Consider the following 26374-nt stretch of genomic DNA (forward strand, 5'->3'; position numbering starts at 1 on the left):
GTATTAGTCAGAGTTCCTCTTATTAGTGCAGATCTAAAGGCCTGGCCTAGGCCAGTTTTTGTAGGTGAGTCCTTAAAATATGGCGTCTTGGGAATTAGCCACTGAAATCTCCCATCAGTTGGAGTGGCTGGAATGACTGGAACCTTTACATGAAATGGGAATAGTAGAATGTCACATTATGGCAAACCTAGTAATTTTGAGGACCGAAGTTATGGAAAAAGGCGTTGTTTGTGGTTACCAGAGCATAGTTTGTGGATTCAGCTCTTTCTCCAGATGAAGAGTTCCTGAGACTGCAAGGGGTGAGTCAAGCCTCCGAGTGGTACTGCTGCCACACATGGCAGAAGAGGGACAGCTGCTGTTTCCCCGCTGGGCGTGCCCCTCCTGCCTCCCTTGGTGACAGCAGTCCAGCCTCTCGTAGCTGTGACTTAAGACACTTGCTTTTATGTAATTCTGTGGCAAGGCATTTTTAGTCGTTTGTCATAATAATTTATTTTGTCAGAGTTGGGGCATTTTAGGCAACTAAAATCTGTTGACATTCTAGAAATCTGATTCTTGAGTCTGATATTGTTATCACCATTTATCAAAATACAGTCACATTTACTCAGTTAAAAGCCTGAGGCAGTAAGGGGAGCAGTTTTTAAGATTCCTTACAGAACAAACAGGTAATGATTTTCTTCAGAGCTTGGATATCAGCCTCACTGGTATAAAAGGAGAACTGTTTGGATGTGTTTCTTACATGTAAATAATGTCAGAGTTTCTTCTGGGATTTGCCTGAAGACCATGGCTGGTTTGTAAAGCACTAGATCTAGTAGAGTATATGCCACACTCAGGCTATACCTGTAATCATTTTTATTTTTAAGACTCTAGTATAACTTTGAAAAAGTGTATCACTTAGTAGGGAGGAAAATGACCAATTGGTTTTCCAGTACTGACTGTTAAGACAACATTTCATAACAACATAAATGTAGATCAGACATAAAATATACTTAATACTAACTAGGTAAGCTCATTTGCACCTACCTGCAGAAAATCTTTTCGAAAGTAGGCCTCCTTCCTTAGAGAAGATAAACTTAGCTTTTGCCCCTGAATTACCTTCATAAGATTTTCAGGAAATATTTGTCTAATTTATTCTGTTTTAATCTTTTTCCTTCAAATGCATCTCTGTTGCATTTGTGTTGCGGGAGGTCAGGGACCCTGAACGGAGGGACCAGCTGAAGCCATGGCAGAAGTACATAAATTGTGAAGATTTCATGGACATTTATCACTTCCCCAGTCAATACTCTTGTGATTTCCTATGCCTGTCTTTAATCTCTTAATCCCGTCATCTTCGTAAGCTGAGGATGTATGTCGCCTCAGGACCCTGTGATGATTGCGTTAACTGCACAAATTGTTTGTAGAGCTTGTGTGTTTGAACAATATGAACTCTGGGCACCTTAAGAACAGGATAACAGTGATTTTCAGGGAACAAGGGAGATAACCTTAAAGTCTGGCTGCCTGTGGGCAGGGCCGGGCAGGACAGAGCCATATTTCTCTTATTATTGAAAACAGATAAGAGAAATATCACTGAATTCTTTCCCCAGTAAGGAATATTAATAATTAATAGCTCAGGGAAAAGAATGCATTCCCAGCACGGGCCTCTAAAATGGTGGCCTTGGGAGTGTCTGCCTTATGCAGATGTAGTAAGGATGAAACATGCCCTAGTCTCCTGCAGTGCTGTGCACCACCTGCCCCCCGACCCCCGCTTGCTAGGGTTAGGAAATTCCAGCCTGGCGAATTTGGAATTTCCATGTAGATAGTCATGCCATCTGAGAATAATGACAGTGTTTCTTCTGGCATGATAACCCCTATGCCTTTTATTTCCTTTTCTTGTCTTACTGCACTGTTGAGTACTTTAGTATAATGCTAACAGACATGGCACGAACAGACTGTCCTAATTTTAGAGACAATGCTTCTATTGTTTCACCATCCAGATGGTGACTGCTATAAGTTTATTTTGTTTCAATAAATCCTTTTTTACCAGGTTTGAGCAAGTTTGTTTTGTTTTTCTGTCCTAGTTTCTTGAGGGCATTTAGCATGTGTGGCTCCTGAGTGATGCTCATTTGTTCAGGCAGCCACATGGTCCTCCTCCCTCTTCACTTGTTGATGTAGTGATTAATTTTCTAATGTTAAACTCTCTTTGCATTTCTTGACAAAAGTCAGATTTGGTCATAGTATATCATCATTTTGCCAGATTTTAGTTTGTTAATACTTTGTTTAGGAGTTTTGTATCTATGTAGAAGTGAGCTTAGATTATCATTTTCCTTTTTTGTTCTATTGCTATTTAGTTTTGTAATTGAATTAATATTATCCTCATAAAATTAATGAGTTGGGAGGATCTCTTTCTTTTTTCTGTTGCTTTGGAAGAACATATCTGCTTAGAACGATGTGTTCTTTGAATGTTGGTAGAATGTGTCCGTAAAACCGTCTGGGCCTGGTCGTTTTCTTGTGGGAAGTTTTTCTTTTCCTCCCACTTTCAAAGCCAGGCTTGTTTCCTATTTTAAGTTTTGTTTTAGAAACATTCTACAGACTGTGAAGGTGTTTTGGAGTGGTTGTGGAGACACAGATGGGAGGCTGTGGGGTCTGGGTAGTCAGTGGCATTCCTCCTTCAGCCCCAGCCCTGCGCTCTGTCCTAGAAGAGGACAGGTGGCTGGGTCACACCTGGGTCTGTGCAGTGTGGGAGATGAGAGACATCAGTCTCTTCAGGCCACTCTCCAGAATTAAGTCAGGGCAACCCTGGGGCTCCATGAGGACCTTGGCAGTGTTTTCCTCTGACCCACATAGGTTAGCCAGGCTCTGGATGCCAGTCAGCCTGTGCTAGCCACCATCGGGGGTGGGCTGGACTCCTCAGGCCCATCTGATTTCGTGGCTCCTTGAGTGTACATGCTGTCCAAGTTCAGACCTCACCCCCAACTCTCCTCTCCCTATGCCCTTTCCTTTGGCATGGCTGCATGTTCTCACAGCCCCAGTAGACGTAATTGGCACCATAGTCTGTGGGCATGGGGTTCCTGGGAGTTGGGCCCTGCCCATCTGGTGGTACCAGGCACTTTGCATTGTGCAGAATCCTAACATGCCCGGGCCACTTGGCTAGGAGCCAGTGTTGAAAAGGCAGAGATCGCAGAACAAGGGCCAAGTGGAGCAATGCATATGGAGTTGGACGTCTGCAGTTTAAGTAAAGGAGACTAAGATGGTTGTGGAGGCGGGAGGGGATAGATTTTATGTTCACATGTATTAAGATACTGCATCATGTTTGATAGCTTTTCTTGAGTTGATGCCTGGTTGATGGAGATTTACAGTCTTATGTTGGGTTCATTTGGCTTAGATGGAATGTGTTTTTTATTGACTCATTCACCATTTGCATAAATTTTATGACTAGAGTATGAACTATCCAGCTGTATTATTGGAGACTGTGCTTGTTCATCATGGGCACACTCATTTTCCCTGCTGAGTGAAATAAGAGACATCATAGCAGGTAGGTGGACCTGCTGGGGCTGCAAAACATGGTTTTAAGGAATGGACTGTCTTCAGTGTAGAAGCGTCAGGTAATTGGCAGGCTGGTGCTTTGCAAATCATAATTCAGACACAGCAGATTTGGAGCATGCCCCAAATTTATCTATCAGTTTCTCTGAAAATCTGAACACGCTGTCTTATTTTTCTGGACCTAAAACACATAGAAAAGTCAGCACCATAAGAGAGGGAAAAAAGACAAAAAAAAGTCAAAACACATAGAAACAACATCTAAATAAATACAGAAGATTTCATTATTCAGTTGATGAAAAGAAGTTTTGTGTGCGTCTGGCTTGTGGAAAGAGTCATATCACTTTAGACCAGAGTGTCTCAGCCTCACAACTCTTGCCATTCTGGGGCAGATCATTCTTTATTGTAAGGGGCTGTCTTGTGCATTGTTGGATGCTCAGCAGCTTCTCTGGCCTCTGCCCACTGGGTACCAGTAGTGTCCGCCAACAGCTGTGGCAACCAAAAAAATCTCCAGAGACTGCCAGTGTCTAGAGGGGCAGGGGAAGGCAGGAGACGGGAGGAGTGCTAAGTCGCCTCCAGTCTAGAGCCCCTATATTAGATGCTTTGGTGCCATTGTGCTCATCTTGGCTATTATTGTCCCTGCTACTTGGCTCCATACCAGTGAGATAGAAGCTAATGATAGTAATAAGTATATTTCAGGAACCTTAGCCAGTCTTACCTATACTGCCTGTCCAAGGCATTTACAAAAGCAGGAATGTTCCAAGGAATTCTGTGTTTCTAAAATTTTTATTTGTGGAATAGAGCCCATGGCTAGCCCGATCACAGGAACAAATGATCGTATTCCAAGCAGATTATTTTCTGCAGCCAGCTCTGATATCCACATTACAGTACACTTGGTTTTGTATATATAATTCTGTTGGTGCAGTGTTTAATAATCTGTTTGAGAATTATTTAGTAGCATAAGAGATTGTTACAGGTGAATTTACATACCTCAAATTCATGTGTGCTGCAGCTCCATTGTAGAGGAAAAGGATTTTAACCTATTGCTTCGTACACTTAATGATTCTATGAGTTCAGATATTTTTGCTACAGGTATCAAAAGATAAACTGGCCTAAATGATAAGGGCATGTATTAGATCACATAACCAAGTGCAAAAGGTCAGGCTCTGTCAACTGAGTGGCTCAGTAGTGTCCTCAAGGGTTCAGACTCCTTCGGTTTTCCATTTACTTTTCTAAGTGTGTTGGCTTTCCTCATGGTCCTAGAGTCACCACCACATTTCCAGGCATTGCCTGGAGACACACAACAATGTTCAAAGGCAGAAAAGGGAACATTCCTATCTCTTGCCCCCTTTTAAGACTTTCCTGGAAGCCCCTGGCAAACTTCCTCTCACGTTCATTGGCCAGAATTCCATCACGTACTTTGTCTCAGCCAACACCGGCAAGAGGAAAGCCCCATGAGCTCTGTGATGGTTTAGACTGGTGCCCGTAGGAAGGACCTGGCTGGGTGGAGAATGATCCACTAAAGAGGAGTTCCATGAGCAAAGAAGAAGGTGGGGCGGAGTGGGCAGGTAGGCAGACTGGTGCCTCCCACCATGGTGCCTCCCACAAATCTCACACCTCTGTGAAATTTGTATTTGTTAAATTTTTTTTATTTTGTGTGTGACTTTATCTTTCCCAGAGAAGGGAAGTGGAATGCTGGAGACAGTTGAAGAGTTACCATCTTTGCATTCCAGGCACCTGTTGGCCTTGGCTGGCCGAGAGCCTGTGAGGACAGGTGGACTCTTGGGTGCTGGGACCCATGGCCACGGGGAATGAGCAGAGTGACAGAGCAGTTCTTGGCAGGTGCTGTGGTGAGGTAGCAGCTGTAGGACCTGGGACTTGGCTGCATGCCTGGAGGCCTGGGCAGGCCCCATGGGTGGCAGCAGAGGGGCCTGCCTGAGCTCTGGAGCTGCATGACAGAATGTGGATCCCCCACGGCTCCCAGCGGTGAGGTGTTATGTAGTGGGAACCTGGAGGGCAGCGTCAGCCCAGCCCTGAGAGAAGACCAGTGTGAGGTGGCTCAGAAGCCCCAGGCATGAACGTAGGCCTGGGCAGGAAACAGGATGATGTGGTGGGGCTGGGGAGGGTTTGGAATTCCTGGAGGGTAAAATGCAAGGTGAGAGGAAGTGCACGACGAGACTGGCGGGGCCGTTTGAGGCTAGGTCTGGGAAGACTTTCCTGAAGGGGAGGGCAGCCCTGGAAGGGATCTGGGTGGAGAGAGACAGTTATTCTGTCATGAGTTTTAGTGAGATATTCACATGCCACACAGTCCATACATGTGAAGTGCACAATTCATGACCTGTAGTTCATTCGCAGAGTTGAGCAACCATCACCATGAAAAGACCCCTGTTTTTAGCTGTCACCCTCTCCTTCCCCCATCCTCTGCAGCCCTGAGCTGTAGGTTTCCCTGTTGGGGGCATTCCATGTAAAGGAGGACACACAGTATGTGACCTTTGTGCATGGCTTCTTTCACAGAGCGGAGCATCTTCGGTGTTTGTCTGTGCCGTGGCACGTGTCAGCACTTCAGTCCTTATTTCCATGTAATCTTCCATCATGTGGATATAGCACACTTCATTCACTCACCCAGCGGTAGATGGGTGTTTGTGGGAGAGGCGGCCTAGGGTGAAGCAGAGGGGAGGCTGATGGAGAAGATGGTTTGTTCACTGTGGAAAGGGGGTTCCAGGAAGCTTAGGTGAGAAGGGGCCAGAGGAAAAGGCAGCAGTGATAGGAACATTGTGAGTGTTGGGATAGGGGATGGGAGGGACATGGGTAGGACCCTGGAGGGATTTGTATTCAGCCCCTTCATGGACTTGGAGCCTGTCAGCCCCTCCTGGCCTTCCTGCCTCCTTGGCTTACCTTGTCTACTTGCTGGGTGCTGGTGACCCCTCAGCCGGCAAGAGGGCCCTGCCTGGGGAATGGGCTAGCTAGAAGGTCCCCTGGAGTGTAGGGAATAGGGCGAGGCCATCATCCTGAGTTTGGCTTCTGGTCAGTGGCACAGTAAAGTCTGACTGGGGGATGGGAGTCAGCCCATCTTCAAAGCCACTTGAACTCTGATTGAAAACCGTGCTCCCTATGAAACCTCAGTTTAAAATAAGCCCTCTAGCCCAGCGCTTCCTAAAGTTCAAGGTGCACAGGAGTCCCATGAGGATCTCTCAGAACGCAGATTGTGGTTCTGCAGGTCTGGGTGGAGCCTGGTAGTCTGCATTCTGACAGCTCCCTGGAGATGTGCCGCTGTTGCTCCCAGGACCAGCCTCACTTCCAAATAGGTCGTTGCTCCTCAGTCCTATTTCAGTGTCTGGATGTAGGAATCTGTAGGTAGGGGAAGTGGAATAACCAAAGGGATGTGGCCCTAAGGTTGTCAGATCTTTTTGAGGCCTCATTTGCATAGGAAACTCACAAGAGCAGCTATTGAGGGTAGCAGCAGGGCTTTCTCAGAGCACAAAGCAGTGCTCTTGCGGCAGGAAAAGCCCCTGCGTGGGTCCCCCGGTTCTGTCTGGTGATAGGTATATTTTGAGGCAGGAGAATAAAAATAGTAAGATGGCTCTGAGCATTGCATACATTCTCCAATTTCATTGTTAGCAAACTTCCTCCCAGGAGTGACAGTTCCTGACAGCATCCTGAAACTGAATTGAGGCTAATGACAAAGATACCTGGGAGCTGGGTTTTATTTGTACCAAACCTATGGCCAATGCTTGCTTGCTTGCTTGATTGATTAAGACAGGGTCTCACTCTGTTGCCCAGGCTAGAGTGCAGTGGCGCAGTCACGGCTCACTGCAGCCTTGACCTTCTGGGCTCAAACCATCCTCCTGCCTCAGCCCCTCAAGTAGCTGAGACTACAGGCATGTGCCACCACGTCTGGTGAATTTTTGTATTTTTTGTAGAGACGGGGTTTTGCCATGTTGCCCAGGCTGGTCTTGAACTCCTGGGCTCAAGTGATCCTTCCACCTCATGGCTAAGGCTTTTATAGATGCATTTTCTTCTACAGAAATAGAGTTCACAAGAGTTTTGTCGTGGTTTGCTAACATTTCTTTTCAGAAGTAAATGGCAATGATAACACGTTCGATTTCTGGTTCTTTGTGAGCTACTGTTGAGATCCTGAAACTGAACAGGCTCACCCATGGCCCCGGGGTATTCAGAGCTGAGATTTCAATTAAATTTGCAGAAGTGTCATAATAATACCTTTGAAGAGCACTTCATTTTCTATGACAAGCTGCATACTGGAGAATTGTACATTTGTGATCAACAGTGGTTTTTTTCCTCTTCAGATATTCTGTGGGAAAGCAAGTCATACATTAGAACCCTTTGGGCAAAGCCGTGACTAAAAATGAAGTGTCATCACTTCTGTGCTTTAAAAAATTTATTTTCTAATATTTGATGGCTGAAAAGGAGTATCTGTAATACACATGAGTCAAAAGCATAACGACAACACAAACAGCCTAGGTGCTGCCTCCCAGCCTAAGAAGCAGAGCGACTTCCATACCCAGGGCCTTCCTGCCACCTCCCTGCATAGCCCGCCCCTGCCCGGGGATGACCGCTGTCCTGCACCTACGTTCATCAACCCCCTTCTTCCTTCTCTCTCTGAGTAGCTTCTAGCGCATGTCTGTGTCCCTAGGCAGGTGGCCTGGACTTCGTATTTGAGCCCTTCCTCCAGTGCTGTCCTTTTGCCTGTGTCTTTTCTTCTAGGTGTGGCCTGTGTGTGCTCTCCAGTTTCTACCTGCTCCACTGCCAAACAGTCCCTCGGAGCTGACTGTTGCACTCTTCCCAAAAATATACGCTTTTTAATGATGAAGAGATGGGAATTGTGGTTTTTGATTACTGCAGCCATTTATTTTTCATATCAACACCTCAAATGGTAAATCAGTCTGTACAGAATATTTCATACTTTAAAGAACTCTCTTTTTATTGGCATTTAAGTTGTTTCACAGTTTTTACTATTGTAAAAACCAGTGCAGTGAACATCCTTTTGCATGTATCTTTGTGCTTAATAGCCAGTTATTTTCCACAAGATAAATCCTAAGGGGTGTGAGTGCTGGGTCATAACAAGCATATACTTAGTGCTTTAAACTATGCATTGCCAAATTGCGTTCCCAAGGCCCAAATTTATACTTCTTATCACCAACATAAAATGTTCCTTTCCTCAAACCCTTGCAAAGGCTGAGTATTGTAATTGTTTAATCCTTATCCATTTCATGAATCATAAATTATATCTCATTGTTTGTATTTGTATCAACTTAATTGCTAATAAAGTTGAACTCTTCTTTTCCACAAGCTCATTAGGCATTTGCATTTATTCACAATTTTTAAATTGGTTGTGAATCTGGATTTTAGATCCAGATAAGCTTGATTACCTTCTTGTTTGCATTTTATATTTTCTCATTCAAGAATTAGTTTTGGCATTTGTATAACTTATTTTACTGGTTACATTACTTAACATAATTTCCTTTATTATTCTCAAGAGGCTGGAACTCTTTTATGAGTCATTTATTCATTTATTTTTTAAGGATGGGAATGATGTTATATTTTCTGAATGTTTGCATGTTTTGGAATGTCTTGGTTGACATAGAATATTTGGGTCACCATCTTTTACTCTCAGACTCTGTTGACATTGTCCTGTCCTGGTGTTTGGTTGACTGAGTTCCTTACTTCTCTACGTCCATTCCTCTGTTGTCATGCAGTCTTTTATTCACCCAACACGTAGTTTGTCAGTGTTTACCGTCCTGGCTGTCCACTGGCATTTAGTAGTGTTGAAGGGAAGGTGAGTGCCCTTGGTATGGATCTCCTTTCTTAAATTTCCCTAAGGGTCGGTCCTTCCCTTATATGCTGAGCGTTTCATTAGCCCATGAGATGAAGGATTGTTGCCCTTCTGTAATGTCTTTTCTTATTGGCTTTTCTGTATCTGCTCTGCTCCCTCCTTTTACAGGTCCTATCCTACAGATGACTGGATTTCCTGTGTTGAATTTCCCAGTTTCTGCTTTCTGCTTATCATCTTTTCCTCTGGGTATCAGAAAAATGACATGCACTGATTTTTCTGAATCATTAGTTTTATTTTCTGTAGAACTTGATCTGTTGTTAACCACATCCACTGTGTGTGCGTTCTTTCTCCAATCAATTTGTTTATTAAAGTATTATGAACATAATTCAACATCACATAATACCTGAAGGCGTATAATGAAAAATAACACTCTCTGCCTGTTCTCCGCCCTCAATCCTTGTCCTCTTATCCACAAGCAACCGGTTTGAACATATTTTAAGCAATTTCTTTTTGTATTTTTTCTCTATTCCTACATAATGAACTTTTGCTATTTCTTGATTAAAATTTGAAATTATTTTTTCATGCTACTATGTAGACTAGATAGATGAAGACTCAACACTCTTCACTCCCTACTACTTTCCCTCTTCTATCATTGTTATGTCATTATATTTAATTGATTCAATAAGCAATATTTATTGTCTGAACTCTCTGTTAGGCACCACAAAGCTGCGTTGTATCCTATCATCTTTGTTGCTGTTGTTCAGCTTTTTGCTTTTCTGGGAGTGTGTTCTTCTCTTTCTTTTCTCCTTGAAGCCTTGTAGAAAGTACTTGATTTACTCCTCCTGCTCCCAGGCCTCTGTTTCCCAGGCCTTCGCTCCAGTGCCCCTCTGTGGAACCCACTCTCTGGAAGCCTTACTAGCTCCCGTGTGGGCCACTTGCTGTCCTGGCTGCTGAGCTCACGTCTTGCCCAAATTTGGTCTCCACCTCTCTCCCAGGTCATGTCTGCTGCTCTTCTGGGTTCCAAGTCTTCCGCTCTTGTTTTATTGTTATTTTGTACTATAATTCTTCACTGTTCCAAATCTGCTTGCTTGGCATTTATACAAGATATAGACCAAGTGGGAGAGGAAAAAAGGGTTCTCTTTTTCTTAAGACTCTAGTAAATTGAAGAAACATTTTGAATCATTTAAAGAACACTGTTAGTTTAAAATGCTCATGAACAGTTTTCTGTTACCAATTATGCATTTAAATACCAACACTGAAATTGCTTAAGTGCCTCCTTAAACTCTGTTACAGTTCATGATTATTAACCAGACATGTGCCAACAGGATACTAGATGTTGACTAAAGTCTAAAGTGGATGTAGAATCAGTAGGTGCTGGTTACTTTTGCCTTCTAATAGTTTACGGCCTACAAAATGGTAAAGGTACACAGGCCAGGAGTACATGGGGGCATGGTCAGTGCATCTCCTTCAGTGGAAAGGGAAATGGTTACTTCTGTCCTCTCTTTGACATTTTACCATTAGCCCTATTGAAGGAAAAACCCAGGACATAGGTGTGGTGAAGCAAAGGCGATTTCAGCACTGGGAGTGTTAGAGGTGCAGTCGACACCTTGTTCCCCAGTAGGGTTAGGGAATGGACAGCAACATAATACAAAACCCTGGCTACTAGAATATATCGTTTGTCATACGTATGGAGTACTGGTTTTCAGAGAATTAGCATATATAATAAAAATGTGACAAGATTATGCCCAAATTTGCTTGATCATTCCTTCCCATTCCAGCCTCTTTCAGTGCCTTGCAGGGTGGGGAGTAATCCTGAACATCCGCCACGGCCTTCCAGTGTGCAGACACGTAAACCAGTGTAGGCATCTGGTTAAGAGAGGGCTAGATAGCAAGTTACACATAACGAATTCTCATGTTAACATGTGGTTTTTTTTCAAAGCATTTAAAGTGCTTGTGGTTTAGGTCTCCAAGTAAAAGGATGTAGGTGTACAGGTGGTTTGTTCTAGGAGGTCCTCCCATGAAGGAAGAGAGGACTAGGAAGGGAGGCCGGGGGAGGAAAGCCTAAGCATGTTAACCATCCCAGGTGTCCTCAGGAGGACTGTGTGGGACACATCTCAGTAGACTCAGTGGGCGGGAGGAGGGTGGGGTTCTTAATACCCTATGTCTCATTTCTCAGTGACTGAGGACCACTTCTAGAATCCTTAACTTCTAGACACTTATGGCCTGCCCTATACTCAGGCCTTGTGCCCGCCTGTGGCCACATGGTGTCCTTAAGCAGAAAGGGGCAGGTGCTCAGGTAGGAGGCCATGGACTTGCAGGTCAGTTGTCCATGGAGGCTGCAGGTGACCTCTGGGCTGGGGGACACAGTGGGCTCTGGCAGTGTCTGCGGCGGGGAGCTAACAAAGAGGATTTGAGGGCAGCTACACTGATAGGGAAACACTCTTGGGTTGACCTCTAGCCTCTCCCATCCCACTATGGCCTGAAACAAGCAGCCACTAGGTCCTGAAGGCTGGAGCTGTTGCACCATGTCCCCTGCAGGGAAGGAATAGACCAAAGATACTTAGCTAAGTCAGAGTAATAAGAATAATAGAAAGGCAACTGGACTGTCCCTTTTCTTATTTTTGCATACTTAAAAGGGTTCTTTTAAACAATGGGGAATTAGAAAATAAAATTAGCTTGCACAATTTCAGATGGGGACAGATGCCTGCTTGCTTGATTAAAAAAAATTCTACAAAAACCTCAAGTAGAGTTAATAATGTATGAAAATTAGGTACCATGTGTGCACTTTGCTTCATAATGTTTTTATTAAGCAACCAGTCGATTTAAAAATAATGCAATGCCACCACTGACATAATGACACTCTACACTGTGTGTTATGGAAACATCCTCTCTTAATATTCTGTTGGGTTTTCCATTACACAAGGACATTTTTTTTAAAACAGCTTTCAGAATTATCACATAATATGAAATTATATCAAGCTGCAGTTTGAGAAAACAAATTATTCACATATAAATTCCAATTGCGTTTTAAATATGTCTGTATCAGCTAGAGATTATGTATGGATGTAGGTCTCTACCGATCTTGTAAAATGCCACATTAGATTCAGATTCCTATCCTCAAATTTTTACCAGTAAATGTCATTTGCTCACTGCAGGTTGCCTCCTCCTTCTTTCCCCATCCCACCCTCTGCTACCAGGCCTGTAAGTAGCAGAAAGAAATGGAGGAGCCAAAGGTCACAGACTTGTGGGATTTCAGTTCAAGAGATTCCCAATTCTGAGGGGAGAAATGAATCTATACAAAGTTGACACATGGCCATCGTGCTGGCCAATGGCGATGTCCTCTCCCTGAGTTTGAGTGCAAGTCTCCATCATTCTCATGATAATCCATTCCCGAAGGTGTCTCATCTTGCTACAAAGGGCAGTGGGCGTCTCAGGCTGCTGTGCCCCTTTTTGGGCTTTATTGCATCTGGACAGTAGTGGTGGAAAGTTGCCTTCCAGAAGTTTCTATAACCTAGCAGAGCACACTGAGGCATGATGAAGTTCAGAGAAACAGCCTAAACCCAAGGGGGCACATTGTTAATTTAATTTTTCTGTGTTCCACAGCATGCTTTACTCTTACATTGTCTTGAAATTCTTCATTATTCAACTAAGCAAATACCAAATGACAGCTGGTTGTGTTTATCTCCAGGGTGACAGAATGATCACACAGCATGGTATAAGTGACTTGACAAAAATCAGAGCATTTGTTACTGGTGGTAGTTGATGGAACACTTAGGACAGTGAGCATTGTGGAGATAAATTTCTAAAGCTATTGAAATGAGTTAATGGGCTAATGGATGGGGGCATTTACCTTTTGCCTTTAATTCATGTCTTGACTTCTGCGGAGTCTGGCTGGGTACATCCTCTCTGCACAGCATCCTCTGGTTCCAGCCGTTCCTCCTGTCATCAGCCGGGCCACAGGAGTGGGCAAGCATGCTGAGTAATCTACCTTGTGGCATTTTAAAAAGTAATTGCAGAGGAGATATTTGATCTTTATGACTTGTACCATAAGACTTTTTTGGAATCTTTGTAAGAGTTTGGTTGGAACAGAACTTTTCCATCTACACTATGATCTGTAAAAATCATAGTAACTGACTTCATGAGGTTTGAGTTCTTTTGTTATTTGCTTCACTCTCTAATTAGATTTTGCTCATATGCAGGACAGAGTAGTCTGGCAGGAAATAACCAGCATTAAAGTAACTCAAAGATAGGGCCATACCTGGCATTGTCCAGCAAGAATGGAAACAGGGTGTGCTGTCCTGGACCTGTGGCAATTACCAGAAGACTGTGTGCAGGTGTTTGCGCTACAAGGAACCAGGTCGACTGAAGGCTTGTCCAGGAGTCCCGAGACCTGGTGTTCCTCCCAACCTGACAGCTGCCTGGGGGTGGCATGAGGCGGGCTATCATTTAACTGACCTCACCTCTATTGTGTTCAGAAGCAATCTGCAAATTATAATATCTGTTCTTGATTTCTCAGAATGCCAAAGGGGACACATTGATTGTCACAATCTAAGGGGTCATTTATTTCCTGAGTGTGAAAATGGACTTTTTAAAGAGCTTAAGATTCCAAGTTGTGTGCTTGGGCCCTTTGAGGATGGAGGTGCTCTTTTTGTAAATTGTAGACTCAAGACAAAGAATGAGTCTTGAGTTGAGTTGGGTTTTGTGGGACTTATCACAGAAATAAACTAGGACGTCTATGAGAAGCTGTAATTTTTCACCATCATTCCCCAAAGTCATGTTGAAAGTAAGTTTAGAACACCATCACCATCTCACTCTAGAGCAGCGGTGTCCAACCCTTTGAATGTAAGAACATTTTTGCTTCTCTGTGGTGGCAGATATCATGAAAATTATGCACAGACTCTTTTTTTTTTAGCAGTTCATCAACTATCATTAATGTGAGTGTATTTTATGTGTGACCCAAGACAATTCTTCTTCCAGTGTGGCCCAGGGAAGCGAAAAGGTTGGACATCCATGCTCTAGAGTAATCCTTCCTATCAGGGATTCCTGGGCACCTGTGTTCTGAAAGGACATGCCCATAAATTGGTTTTCTAGAACCCCTTCATAGCTTAATCTAGTGCTTAATGGCCTGGTAGACTTGGGTGTTCCTGAGAGAAATATGGGGTTGATGGCAACAGCAGACACCATGTTCCTGTGGGCTGGGTTTTAATCCTTCAAGCCTAAGTGAGTGCTGCTGGTTGCAGGCAGCACACCTTGTCTGATTTTCCCCTGGAGTGAGTGGAATCTTCAGGTGGCCTAGAGTTCAACTGGACACAAAGTGCTCAGCTCTCCAGTTTATTCACCAAGGTGCGCCCTCTGGCTCATTAGTGTCCATGGGAGCCTGAACTTCCTTATTAATTTCATGTTCTGTGTCATCATCACCCTGGATCATCCCACAGTGTGAAGGGATCTGTCTTTAAAGGTGCTTCAGGAGTGATGCTATGTGTGTGAAGGAACAGAGGCAGATCGTGATTCCCTGTTGATCTGATGCTTTGCACTTCTCAGGGCATGTGCACCTCACAGTCACCCCCTCTCCTTGCCCTGGGCATATCATATACAGAAAAACAGACCTTGACTGACCACCCAAGAGCCTCTGTTTTTCTCTTCCCAGTGGCCTGCTGCCTGCTTAAGAGACAGATACCCCAACCCCAAAGGCAGGCCCCTCACCTGCCATTGCCAACACCCATGCCCGCTGAGTGCTGGTGAAGAGCTGTTCAGTTTTCCTACTCAACTGGCATAAAAGCTTGAGCCTCTGTACCCTCTGAGGCTATCGCCTGGCCTGATCTTGCAAACAAAACCTGTCCTGTCCATTCATTTCTTCAGTCATTCATCTGTGGCCTGCACGTGCCACAGCACACGAGCCACGTCACTGTGTCCATCTCAGTTAATGGGGGGCTCGGGCTCCTGCCACATGCCTCTGCTCCAGCCTGCCCTGCTGCCTTGCTGTGCCTGTCCTGTCCCAAGTCTTTGATGATGATTTTCACCGGTGTTGCCTCAACTCCCCTGCCACTCCTGACAAGAATGCTTCAGTTCTGCCCAGGGTGCCCTTCACTCGGCCCTTCCCTCCTGTCGCCCCACTCTCACCTGGGCCTCTGTTCTTCTGCCTTTGCCTGTATGGCCCTAACATCTTTGTCTTCAGTCATCTCTGTGTGTTGTTTTCTGCTCAGACACACTGCCCTTCCATGTGCCATCTGCCACAGTATGCCTGGGAGTGAGAAGTAAACACCTGGGTGATGCCAGACCCTGGAGTGCCCCTGCCTTCTCACCCCCAACTAGGACCTGACTCCCACTCCCAGCACGGCTTTCGTTGGCCCTCCCCAAAGTTGGGGCTTGCCTGTCCTGGAGACCCCCCCCATACTTTGGCCATCCAGTGGTGCCACTAGGATGTACGGATGCTGACTGCATTCTTAGGCCATCACCTGAGGGCTTGGTCCTGAGTGTCCATGTCCCATTTGCAGGGCTTCCCCTGCCCTGGGCTGCCTTGGGTCAGCAGGTGGGCCCGGGTCGGTCAGACTCCACTCCCTTGCCCTGATCTGCTTCTCCCACTGCCACTTACAGGCACACAGGGCCCTTTCCTGAGGCCAAGTGCCAGGGACATCAGAGAGCCAACACTAGGCTCGTGTCACTTCTGAGGCTTCCCCACTCTGCTCTTAGCCAGCCTTGTTACTGGTTGAGTTAAACTGTTGCCGGTAATTGTATTTGATCCTCTGACTTCTTCAGCCGTCAGGACAGAAAAGGATGGACGAACTGAGTCCAGCAGCAGCTTGTTGCTAAACCACCGAGGAGCTGGACCAAGGTTAGGACCAGTTTCTCTTTAATTTGGCAAATGGAGATGGCCCTGAGGTCCCTGTGTGCTTTCTACCATGAAGACAAGTGTGCGGCTACAGAGGGCAACAGCTTGCCTTGTTGTATGCTCCGGGCAGAATGGTGGGGGCTTGAAGCACCCCCAGGTTCCTCTGCTTTACTCCTAATCCACATCAAGTGCTTAGAGCAGGCCTGGCTTCATGTGAGTGGGGATTGCCAATTATTTTTCCAGTGGACAGTCAGCCTCAGGAAGGGAGGGCTCTGCTTGGTTTTCTGTTGTGTCGTTGGCACCTAGAATAGGTATAGTCAGTGCCCAAAAGTTACCTGCTAAGTGAAGTTAATAGATTAAGCAAGAGAGGTCATGTTGCTCCCTGGGAAGAATGCGGGGTTTGGCATCTAGAGGTCTGGGTGTGGTCCCCCTCAGCCACTAGCAGGCTGCAAAACCTTAAGTCACATGACCTTGCTGGGCATCGCTGTCTTGTTTATGTCCATGGGCATGTGGTGAAAGATTCTGCTTTCAACTGCAAGTGCCACAAACCTACATGAGGGTGGCTTATAACGTGAGGGTGGCTTATAACGTGAGGGTGGCTTAAACAGTAAGGAACCTGGTTGCCTCCCCTAATGGGAAAGCTGGTTCAGCCGGCTCAACCCTGCCGGGGCTCTCCAGAGACTTCTGTGCACCTCTGGATGTCCCCTCCTCGTTTTGAGAGCTGCACCATTCCGAAGCTCCGTTTCCTCCCCTGACTGTGGCCAAGGATTGGAAAGAAGGCAGTGTTTCCTCGCACCTGTGTTTATTAGGGAGGGAAGCCTTTTTCTGAAGACCCTCTGCAGTCCCCTCAGGTCCTCTTGGCTATGGTTTGTGTCACATGCCATGTAATAGGAGAACCAGACATTGCCACCTCTGAAGTAGGAGGCTCCTGCCAGCAGGGAGGGAGGAAGGGGCTGGGAGTATGAGTTATGAGTAGCTACAGTGTAGGCAATTGGTGGTGGCTTCTCTGTGGGACATTGATGATCATTCAACTGCTATCAGGTTGTTAAGAGCAAACAAGGTCACATAGGTGGAAATGCTAAGTGGGAATCCCTAATAGGTGACACACATGCACCCTATGAACATTATGTTCCAGATACGTGTTTGAAAAGAAAGTGCAAAATACCTTTGGTGGCGCTTGTCCTCTGCAGTGTGGCCTTAGGCCTTAGGTGGAACTTGTCCTCTGCAGTGTGGCCTCAGGCTCCACTCTGCCCTGTTGTCTTACTCTTGGCCACTTAACTCATTTTGCTTCCTGGCTGGTCTCTCAAGGCATTTAAGTTTGCAGGCCCTGAAATCGGGCATTATAAGATTAATGTTCAGCTGGTTCATTCTTAGATTGTGCAATTAGAGCTTGGACATCTTCATTAAAAGGAAAATCCCTGATGTTTTCAGTGGATTTAATCATGAGTTGGGCGAATCTGGATCTGCATATTCCAATCCCCCCTCTTTTGGCACCCGTGTTCCCAAGCTTCACTGTGAGAGGTGCAGGCTGACCACAGGACCATCACCTGGCCCCCAGTGGTGTGTGTGTGTCCAGGGCTGCTTTCAGAAGGCTGGGTTTCTCTCTAAGGCGATAAAGCCAGCATGGTTTGGACAGTCTGTCCCTTACAATGTGGGCCTTCTTACCAGTTGATTGAAAACAAGCAAACAAACAAAAACCCAGAAGTACTCTATTTCAGTGTTTGTAGATCGTATGTTCACAGACCTATAGTGGTTTATATTCTCCTTGACATGTATCTCCTCTTAATTTGAAAGCTGTTGACATTTTGCTTGAAACCCATATGTAGTACCAGTTTCTTTTCTTCTTCTTTTTTCTCATCTGTTTCCTTAAAAAAAAATCCAGCTGCTTTCTTGCCTTGAGATGTAAATTCCACATTTTGGCTGCATTGGATTCCAAGTTTTTCCAGAAAAGGCTTAAATTTATTAGGTTAGTTCACAATGTTCTCACAGAGAACTTGAATTTGCGGCATGGAGCCATATGTGGTTGGGTTGTTTTAAGATAAATACTGTAAGAGAGTCAGCATTACATTGCTGGCAGAAATGTGGGCTGTGCCTGTCTTTTAAATAGTTATCACATGTGATTTAAAAGCTGGCAGTTGGCGGGAGGGGGCGGGGTTGGAGGGGAAGGTCAGATGGACGTTTCTGCATCTGTGGTGTCTGTGCCTCTGCCTCAGCACAGCGTCGAATGACACTACGAGGAGCTGAGAAACCTCCAGAAGGCTGTGCTAATTGGGGTTAGTCCCCATCATCCTCTCCGGATCTCGTTCTGAATAGCATAAAAGAGTACAAAGTGAAGAACAGGCTGGGTCACAAAAAGGCCCTTGCACGAGATTACATCTTAGCAGGAGGGAGGTTTATTTAGTTTTGTGACTGTTGATATTCACATTTTACGTTTTTTTTTTTTTTTTTTTTTTTCTTTTTTATCTCTGAAGATGAGAAACAAAACTGAGAGGGCATCTTGCTTTTTAAAAATTGTGCTTTCTCAGCATCTAACTTGGACCTGTTCATGAGTATTTATATATGTGTGTATCAGTGTATGCATCTGCACACACGTATGACATGCAAGTATGAACACATGGATGCGAATATAAAATGTCAATTGCTGGCAGCAGAAGGCAGCTTATCACAAGTTACTGCAGAACACCGATTCCCAGATATTTGGATTTTATGAATCAGGAATATAGAAAACAAAAAGAAATTGGGGAGTCTAGCATGGATTGCTGACTTCATGATTTCCAAAATTGCTTAATTTTTAAAATTATAGTAAAATACACATAAAACTTACTATCTTAACCATTGTAAGTATACAGCTTAGTAGTAATAGGTATATATCCACATTGCAAAATCCAAAATCAGTTCGCAAGAGAGGGAATGAGACAGAAGGAGTCCTGCATACTGTCCTTATCATTTCATCAAAGAAAGAGCATTTTAACAACAGAAGAGAGACAAAAGGAAAGAAGTCTGTTATTTTAGATGCAGGAAATTCCTCCTAACCTGTGGCAGAATAGTAAAGAGAAAAATATTTGTCCATTGAAAAATAATACTACAGAGAACTAGATAATAAGCAGCTCTGTGTGGCCATTTCCCAGATTTTAAAAATGCTAGCTTTTTGTCATCTTTTCTCCAGATCATTCATTCCTACTTAAAGTGCTGCTGCACGAACTGTTTGTTACCAGGCCATGGTGAAACAAAGAACAAAACTGAGAGGGCATCTTACTTTTTAAAACTAGAATTGTACTTTCTCAGCATCTAACTTGGACCTGTTCTTGAGTATTTATAGACGTGTGTACATGTGTATGCACACTCACTGTCACCCAGGCTGGAGTGCCGTGGCGTGATCTCGGCTCACTGCAACCTTCATTTTGTGCCAGAATGAAGTCAGCTACACCACGGAGCTCATAGTTGAGAAGAAATCTCTCACAATACTTTGCTGATGAAGGAAGCTGTGTGTTGATTTACATTCTGACACGAACATCTTACTGTTGCTGGTCCAGGTGTCACATGCATTTTGTGGACTGCACTGATTAGTAACTCTGCTCTAGATCTGGTTTTGTTCTTATAAAGTTGACAGTTACAGTTGAAGCCTGTATATATTCATTCCACTAAGATCCCATTCTCCTCTTTCCCCTCCATGTTTACTAGTGTGTTAAAGTTGGCGTGTATTCTTCTAGGCCATAGTGTATTTGCATGAGCTCACTAGCAATATAGAGTATTATTTTGTGTCAGTGGAATCCTACTGTATATAGCCTTCTGAAGCTAAATTTGTTTTGTATAACATGATTTTCAAGATTTCCCTATTTTTTTTTAATTAAAAAAATTTTTTTTTTGAGACAGTCTTCCTCTGTCACCCAGGTTGGAGTGCAGTGGCACGATCACAGCTTACTGCTGCCTCAACCCCCTGGGCTCAAGCAGTCCTCCCATCTCAGCCTCCCAGTAGCTGGGACTACAGGCATATGCCACCACACCTGGCTAACTCTTTTTTTTGTTTGTTTTGTTTTTGTAGAGACAGGGTCTCTCTGTGTTGCCCAGGCTGGTCTCAAACTCCTGAGCTCAAGCAGTCGCCCACCTTGGCCTCCCAAAGTGCTGCTATTACAGGCATGAACCACCGCCCCTGGCCAAGACTTGGCTATTTTGATATATGTAGATCTGCTGTACAGTATTGCCAGACCACATTACATGTATCTGTCCTCCTAATGTTGATGAACATTTGGGTTGTTTGTAGGTTTTTGCAAATACAAATGACACTACAGTGCTTGTTGTTAGAAGCCCCCACTATGCACACAAGTGGAAATTTATCCAGGGGAGTTGCTGAGTCAAAGGTGAAGTGATGTCCTCATTCACAAAATCTAATTAGCATATTAACCAAACTTAGCTGTATTCTACAGCTTTTCAGGTATATGGGGAGTAGGAAAGAATAAGCCAGGGATCCCGATCCCCCAGGCCAGGGACCGGTACTAATTCCCATGGCTTGTTAGGAACCAGTCTGCACAGCAGGAGGTGAGCAGCCTGTGAGTGAGCCTTACCGCCTGAGCTCCGCCTCCTGTCAGATCAGCAGTGGCATTGGATTCTCAAAGGAGCGAGAACCCCATTGTGAACTGTGCATGTGAGGGATCTAGGTTGCACGCTTTTTATGAGAATCTCACTAATGCCTGATGCTCTGAGATGGAAGAGTTTCATCCTGAAACCATCCCCTCTTCTGTCCCCCCATCTTATGGAAAAATTGTGTTCTATGAAACCGGTCCCTGGTGCCAAAAAGGTTGGGGACCACTACTGTAAGTCAATTATTAATAAATTTGAGTTGTTCATCTCTCAAAGGGTTAACTCAAAGTCTGTTCATAGTGGAAGAAATGATCTGGCAGATTGGGGGAAGTGACTCGTCTTTGTGTCTTGGGATGTGGGGCAGGGACCAGCAGGGAGAAGTCAGCCCTTCAATAAGTTTCCTTCTTTTTATGTAAACTAGAAAAAGTTCACAGACTTGGTCTGGGAGGGAGATAAAACTGGGTATTGCTGTCTCTTTGTTTTTTGGTCTAAGAAAATCCCGTGGCTCAAAACTTGGCCAGTCTTCTCTGCTGGGTTTCTCAGCAGGCTTTCCTGGAGTGGCCAGGCTGCTGCTCAGTGTTAGATGATGGAAGCTTCTTTCAGCCATCCAGCTGATGCTTTCTTTGAAGAACTATTCAGGGAAGAAGTGGGCCCAGGTTCCATTTGAGTGAGACATCAGGGGCGTGTCCCCTGCTGGCCTGGTGGGAGCCTGAGAAGGCTCCGGTGGCCAGCGTCCCTGAGTGTCGCCACCACACAGCCTGCTGGGAGCACTCAGTGCCTCGGCTGCAGGCGAGTGTGGCTTCAGTCTCAAACCAACTGAAAACTGAGATGGTATTCAGTGTGCTTAATGCACTTTGTTTCATAGCCTTCTCTGTAATCTTCAGCAAAGACTGACGTGTTTTGAACATTCTTTAGAAAACAAGTGGTGTGGTGTCGTGGCTCACACCTGTAATCACAACATTTTGGGAGGCCGAAATGGGTGGATTGCTTGAGCCCAGGAGTTCAAGAACAGCCTGGGCAACATGGTGAAACCCCGTCTCTACAGAAAAATTGGCATGCACTGTAGTCCCAGATACTTGGGAGGTTGAGGTGGGAGGATCACTTGAACCCAGGAGGTTGAGGCTGCAGTGAACCATGATTGCACCACTGTACTCAGCCTGGGCAACAGAGTGAGACCCTGTCTCAAAAAAAAAAAAAAAAAAAAAAGAAAAGAAAACAACAAGTAGAAGATAACTTGATGAGAAGAAAACTATCAAAGACAAAAGTAAGAGATGAAGAGCCTTCGTGTATGGAGCTCTTCTAAGGCTGTTGAAGAAGGCTGTGGCATGGCCACTCCCTCATACTGTGTGCCAGGTTGAACTATGGTCGGGGAAAAGTCTGAGAGTGATTACTCCTATTACTAATGATTTGTTTCAGTGACTCGGGTGCCTGTTGGAGAAACATTCCGTGTATAATTTGGTATATCTGAACCACTGTGTTCTGCCAGGTTGTCAGAAAAACCCTTCTCAATGGTTCCCACCTGAGAAGTCACTGGTGTGTGGGATACACAGGCATGTGTTTATGTTTGTAAAATATTCTTTTTTATTTTTATTTAATCAGCTGTCAAAGCTTGAAAAACAGCAGCAGAGAAAAGAAAAGACCAGAGCTAAGGGACCTTCCGAATCAAGCAAGGAAAGAAACACTCCCCGAAAAGAAGACCGCAGTGCCAGCAGCGGGGCGGAGGGTGACGTGTCCTCTGAACGGGAGCCGTAGCTCAGGAGGCAGAATTCAGGTAGGAGCTTCCCTGCTTGGCTTCGTCTTCCCACATTTTGGGGAAGCAGCAATGAATAGGAGGGAATAGCTGCTGAGGTCGAATTCATTCATTTCACAGGCGTTCATCCATAGCTTCCTTAAATCCGCTGCCTTCTAGGATGGAGACAAAAGTTAGTGTGTTAGTCCATTTTCACGCTGCTGATAAAGACATACCTGAGACTGGCTAATTTATAAAGATAAAGAGGTTTAATGGATTCACAGTTCCATGTAGCTGAGGAGGCTTCACAATCATGGTTGAAGGTGAAAGGCAATTCTTACATGGTGACAGAGCAAGACTCCATCTCAAAAAAAAAAAAAAAAGAATCAAGTGAAAGGGGTTTCCCCTTATAAAACCATTAGCTCTTGTGAGACTTGTTCACTACCAAGAGAACAGTATGGGGGAAACTGCCCCCATGATTCAGTTACCGCCCACCAGGTCCCTCATCTTGAATTGTAGCTCCCATAATTTCCACGTGTGTGTTTCCACATGGGAATTATGGGAGCTACAATTCAAGATGAGATTTGGGTGGGGACAGCCAAACCATATCAGTTAGCAAATAAGATTGTATTTTATTCATTGAGATGCAGGAGGGTGGCATACTCACAGGCCTGGGGTGCCCACCTGGGGGTGGAACCTGTTTGTGCCACCTTCCCTGGGTGCCTATGCCAGTCCACAGCTGCTGCTGTGATTGCCTGTGCAGAGCACTCGTGGATGCAGAATCCAGACACAGATGCACAGAGTCCACCTGTGCTCCCGCATCTGCCTTCCTGCTCTTAGCCGCCCCAGCAAAGGGCACTGCCATCTCAGCGGCCTCCTCTCATCATCACCTGCCTTGTGTTCCAAAATCCTTCACAGTACCTGTGTGGTACTGCCGGTTTACTTTTCCTAAAATGGCATTTTATTCTTATCACTGTGGCTCACTGTAGCACAGAGTCCACCTCCCTGCCTGAACATCAGAGGCCTTGAAAATGTGATGCAGCCATCTGATGGCACTGTGCCTAGTTTCTTCCCCCAGGGAAACTGTTTATTTTGCCAGGCACTGGACCAAATACTGGGCACAGATTTGAGGGACCCAGGACCTGTCATAGGGAGGTCACAGGCTCAGGGAGAAGCATAGGAACAGTTACACTGCAGCACGGTGCATGTGGCAGGAGTGTGAACCGGTGTGGGGTGGAGATGGGAGGTCAGGGGAGGCCCCTCAGAGGCCTGGGACAGGACCTGGAAGGACAAGTGGCAGTGGGGAGGGAGATGAGGGGCAAGGGCAGGGGAGGGCTGCCTGAGCCAAGAGAAGAGCAGTGCAAATGCTATCTGGGGGTTGGGGGGCAAGGATAGGAGAGTTTGGGAATGGAGGAATTGCAGAATGGTGGGAGTGTTGAGTGCCAAGTGGAGTGGGAGGGCAGGGAGTATATCTGAAGTTAGAGAAATAGGAGGTCTGGATTGGATAGGGTCTGATATGCAACCCTGAGGAATTTGGATTTTATCCTGGGGTGGGAGGGACCTCTGAAAGGTTTTAAGTATACAAGTGACATCATCAAACACAGAGTTTATAAAGAGCACTCTAGCAGCTTTGGGGAGTGAGGCTGGAAGCAGATAGGCCTATTAGGAAGTGATTGCACAAGTCCAGGGAAGAAATTGTACTAGGAGCAGAGGGGAAAGAGTGGGATTGAATGATGTAAACAAAATAGAATCATTTCAACTTGGAGATTGATTAGATTGGAAGAGGAGACATCCAGAAGGATGAGGGAGGAAGACGGGGGTTGCTGATGGCACCTATTTTGGGTGTGTTGTGTTTAAGGTGCCTGTTGGCAGCCACTGGTGATGCCAGTGGTCTGCCGAGTCTATGGCTTTAGAGCTGGGGAGCCAGGTCTCAGACATACATTTGGAGCCTTCAGCTCACAGACTGTGGTTAAAACCAAGTTAGGAGACAGGATTCACCCAGGAGACACCAAATTGTGATAGAAGAACATCCAGAAGGTAGTCTTCAGCCTTCTCTTTCTCTTCTGAAAGAGAGCAAGGGTCAGAAGTGTACCTATGAAACGGCTTTTAGGATCCACAATACCAGGAAGTGAGATATATTAGGCCAGGTGTGGTGGCTCACGCCTATAATCCTAGCGCTTTGGGAGGCTGAAGCGAGAGGATCACTTGAGCCCAAGAGTTTGAGACCAGCCTGGGCAACATGGTGAGACCCCCATCTCTACAAAAAAAAAAAAAAAAAAAAAAATTAGCTGAGCATGGTGGCGCTTGCCTGTCATCCTAGCTAATCAGGAAGCTGAGGTGGGAGGATTGCTTGAGTTCGGGAGTTGGAGGCTGCAGTGAGCCATGATTGAAGCACTGCACTCCAGCCTGGGCGACAGAGTGAGACCCTGTCTCTTAAAAAAAATGTTTAAAAAGATTCGTTAGTAATAGTTGGGCACAGTGGCACCGGCTCCCAAATAGATACACAGACGAGAGGAACAGAATGGAGAGCTCGGGAAGGGTGGATTGTTGGTTCATAGATGGTTTTAGGGGAGGGGCTGGCCAGCGAGTCCTGTTGTCCTCTTGACTGTTCCCTCATCACTGTGTTTTCCTGCCAGTGTTGTGCAGGGAGACAACAGCACTGTGGTGACCAGCCTTGGCTTATGTATCTCATGTATGTATGCATGGGACACTGAAGCGTGCTTCAGAGGGAAGGGACGTCACATAAAACTTCCACTCCCGCCCCTCCAAAACTTCATGATAATTTGCTTGAAGTTAGTGGTCAGTTTTGGCATCACAAATATTGCTAGTGCTTCTGATTTATAATCTGTCCAGAAATCCTTAATCCAAAGAAGTGAAATGTGCTAAGTGAAGACAGAGCACAGAGTGGCCCTTTAAGATACTTTTTCAGTTGTGCTAGTTAAGTGGGTTGAGCAGTAATTCAGAAACTCATTGAGGTCTTATCTCCATCCTGCTGACTTTTGGGTGACAGTGAATAAGTTCTATGGTTTTTCTCCTATTGGAGGAAAACTCATCTCCCTCAGCAGTGCTTTGTGGAAGGCAGGCAGGTGGAAGTCATGGTGCCTGGAACTGGCCCCAGCAGCCCGGGCAGGGCCGGAGCAGGCGTGTTCCCTCCCCGCCATGTCTCTGTGTTTTCTCAGGCTTCCCTGGCTCACAGCAGAGCACGACGGAGACAGCATCCCAGCACTGCTCCTGTCCCTTGAATGAAAGGTGCAGGGATTGACATCCAAGTTTTAGTAGTTACTTGGTCCAGAAGCAAAACAGATTGGGCACTGCAGTTTCCACTCCTGGGGTTCAGGGCAGCTTCTCAGCCTTAATGCTCAGGCATGGCCCATGTCTCTCCTTCCAGTTCTGTTGAAGACTGTGCCTTTCGTGCAGTGAATTGGGACCTTAACAACAGGTTCAAAACAACTTGGGCTGAGCATGGTGGCTCACGCCTGTAATCTCAGCACTTTGGGAAGCCAAGGCAGGCGGATCACGAGGTCAGGAGATCGAGACCATCTGGCCAATATGATGAAACACTGTCTCTACAAAAAATAAACACACACACACACAAATTAGCTGGGCATGGTGGCATGCGCCTGTAGTCCTAGCTACTCAGGAGGCTGAGGCAGGAGAATCACTTGAACCTGAGAGGTGGAGGTTGCAGTGAGCCAAGATTGCGCCATTGCACTCCAGCCTGATGACAGAGCAAGACTCTGTCTCAGAAACAAACAAACAAAACAAAACAAACAAACAACTAGAATGTTTAGACTCCCATCATGAGCTTAATGAATGGGAGAGGGAGAAACATACAAGCCCCTGTCTCCTAGCAACCAGACCCAGATTACCAAGCTAAACACACTGGCACTCACACACACACACACACACACGCAAATTCACAGGTGCCTTGGAG

At 45.5% G+C, this 26374-nt stretch overlaps 1 protein-coding gene across 3 annotated transcripts in view; it reads left to right on the plus strand.

The window, feature by feature from the left end:
* DTD1 (D-aminoacyl-tRNA deacylase 1) overlaps positions 1 to 26374 on the plus strand; it is a 333903-nt gene that overhangs the window by 297674 nt on the left and 9855 nt on the right. For all 3 annotated transcript variants that reach the window (XM_050745423.1, XM_050745424.1, XM_050745422.1), the window contains exon 6: positions 22311 to 22482. In XM_050745423.1, the coding sequence (XP_050601380.1) occupies positions 22311 to 22463 (153 nt within the window). In that variant the 3' untranslated portion in view covers positions 22464 to 22482. The remainder of the gene's footprint in view (positions 1 to 22310; positions 22483 to 26374) is intronic.

Source organism: Macaca thibetana, chromosome 10, assembly GCF_024542745.1.
Source record: "Macaca thibetana thibetana isolate TM-01 chromosome 10, ASM2454274v1, whole genome shotgun sequence".
NCBI lineage: Eukaryota > Metazoa > Chordata > Mammalia > Primates > Cercopithecidae > Macaca > Macaca thibetana.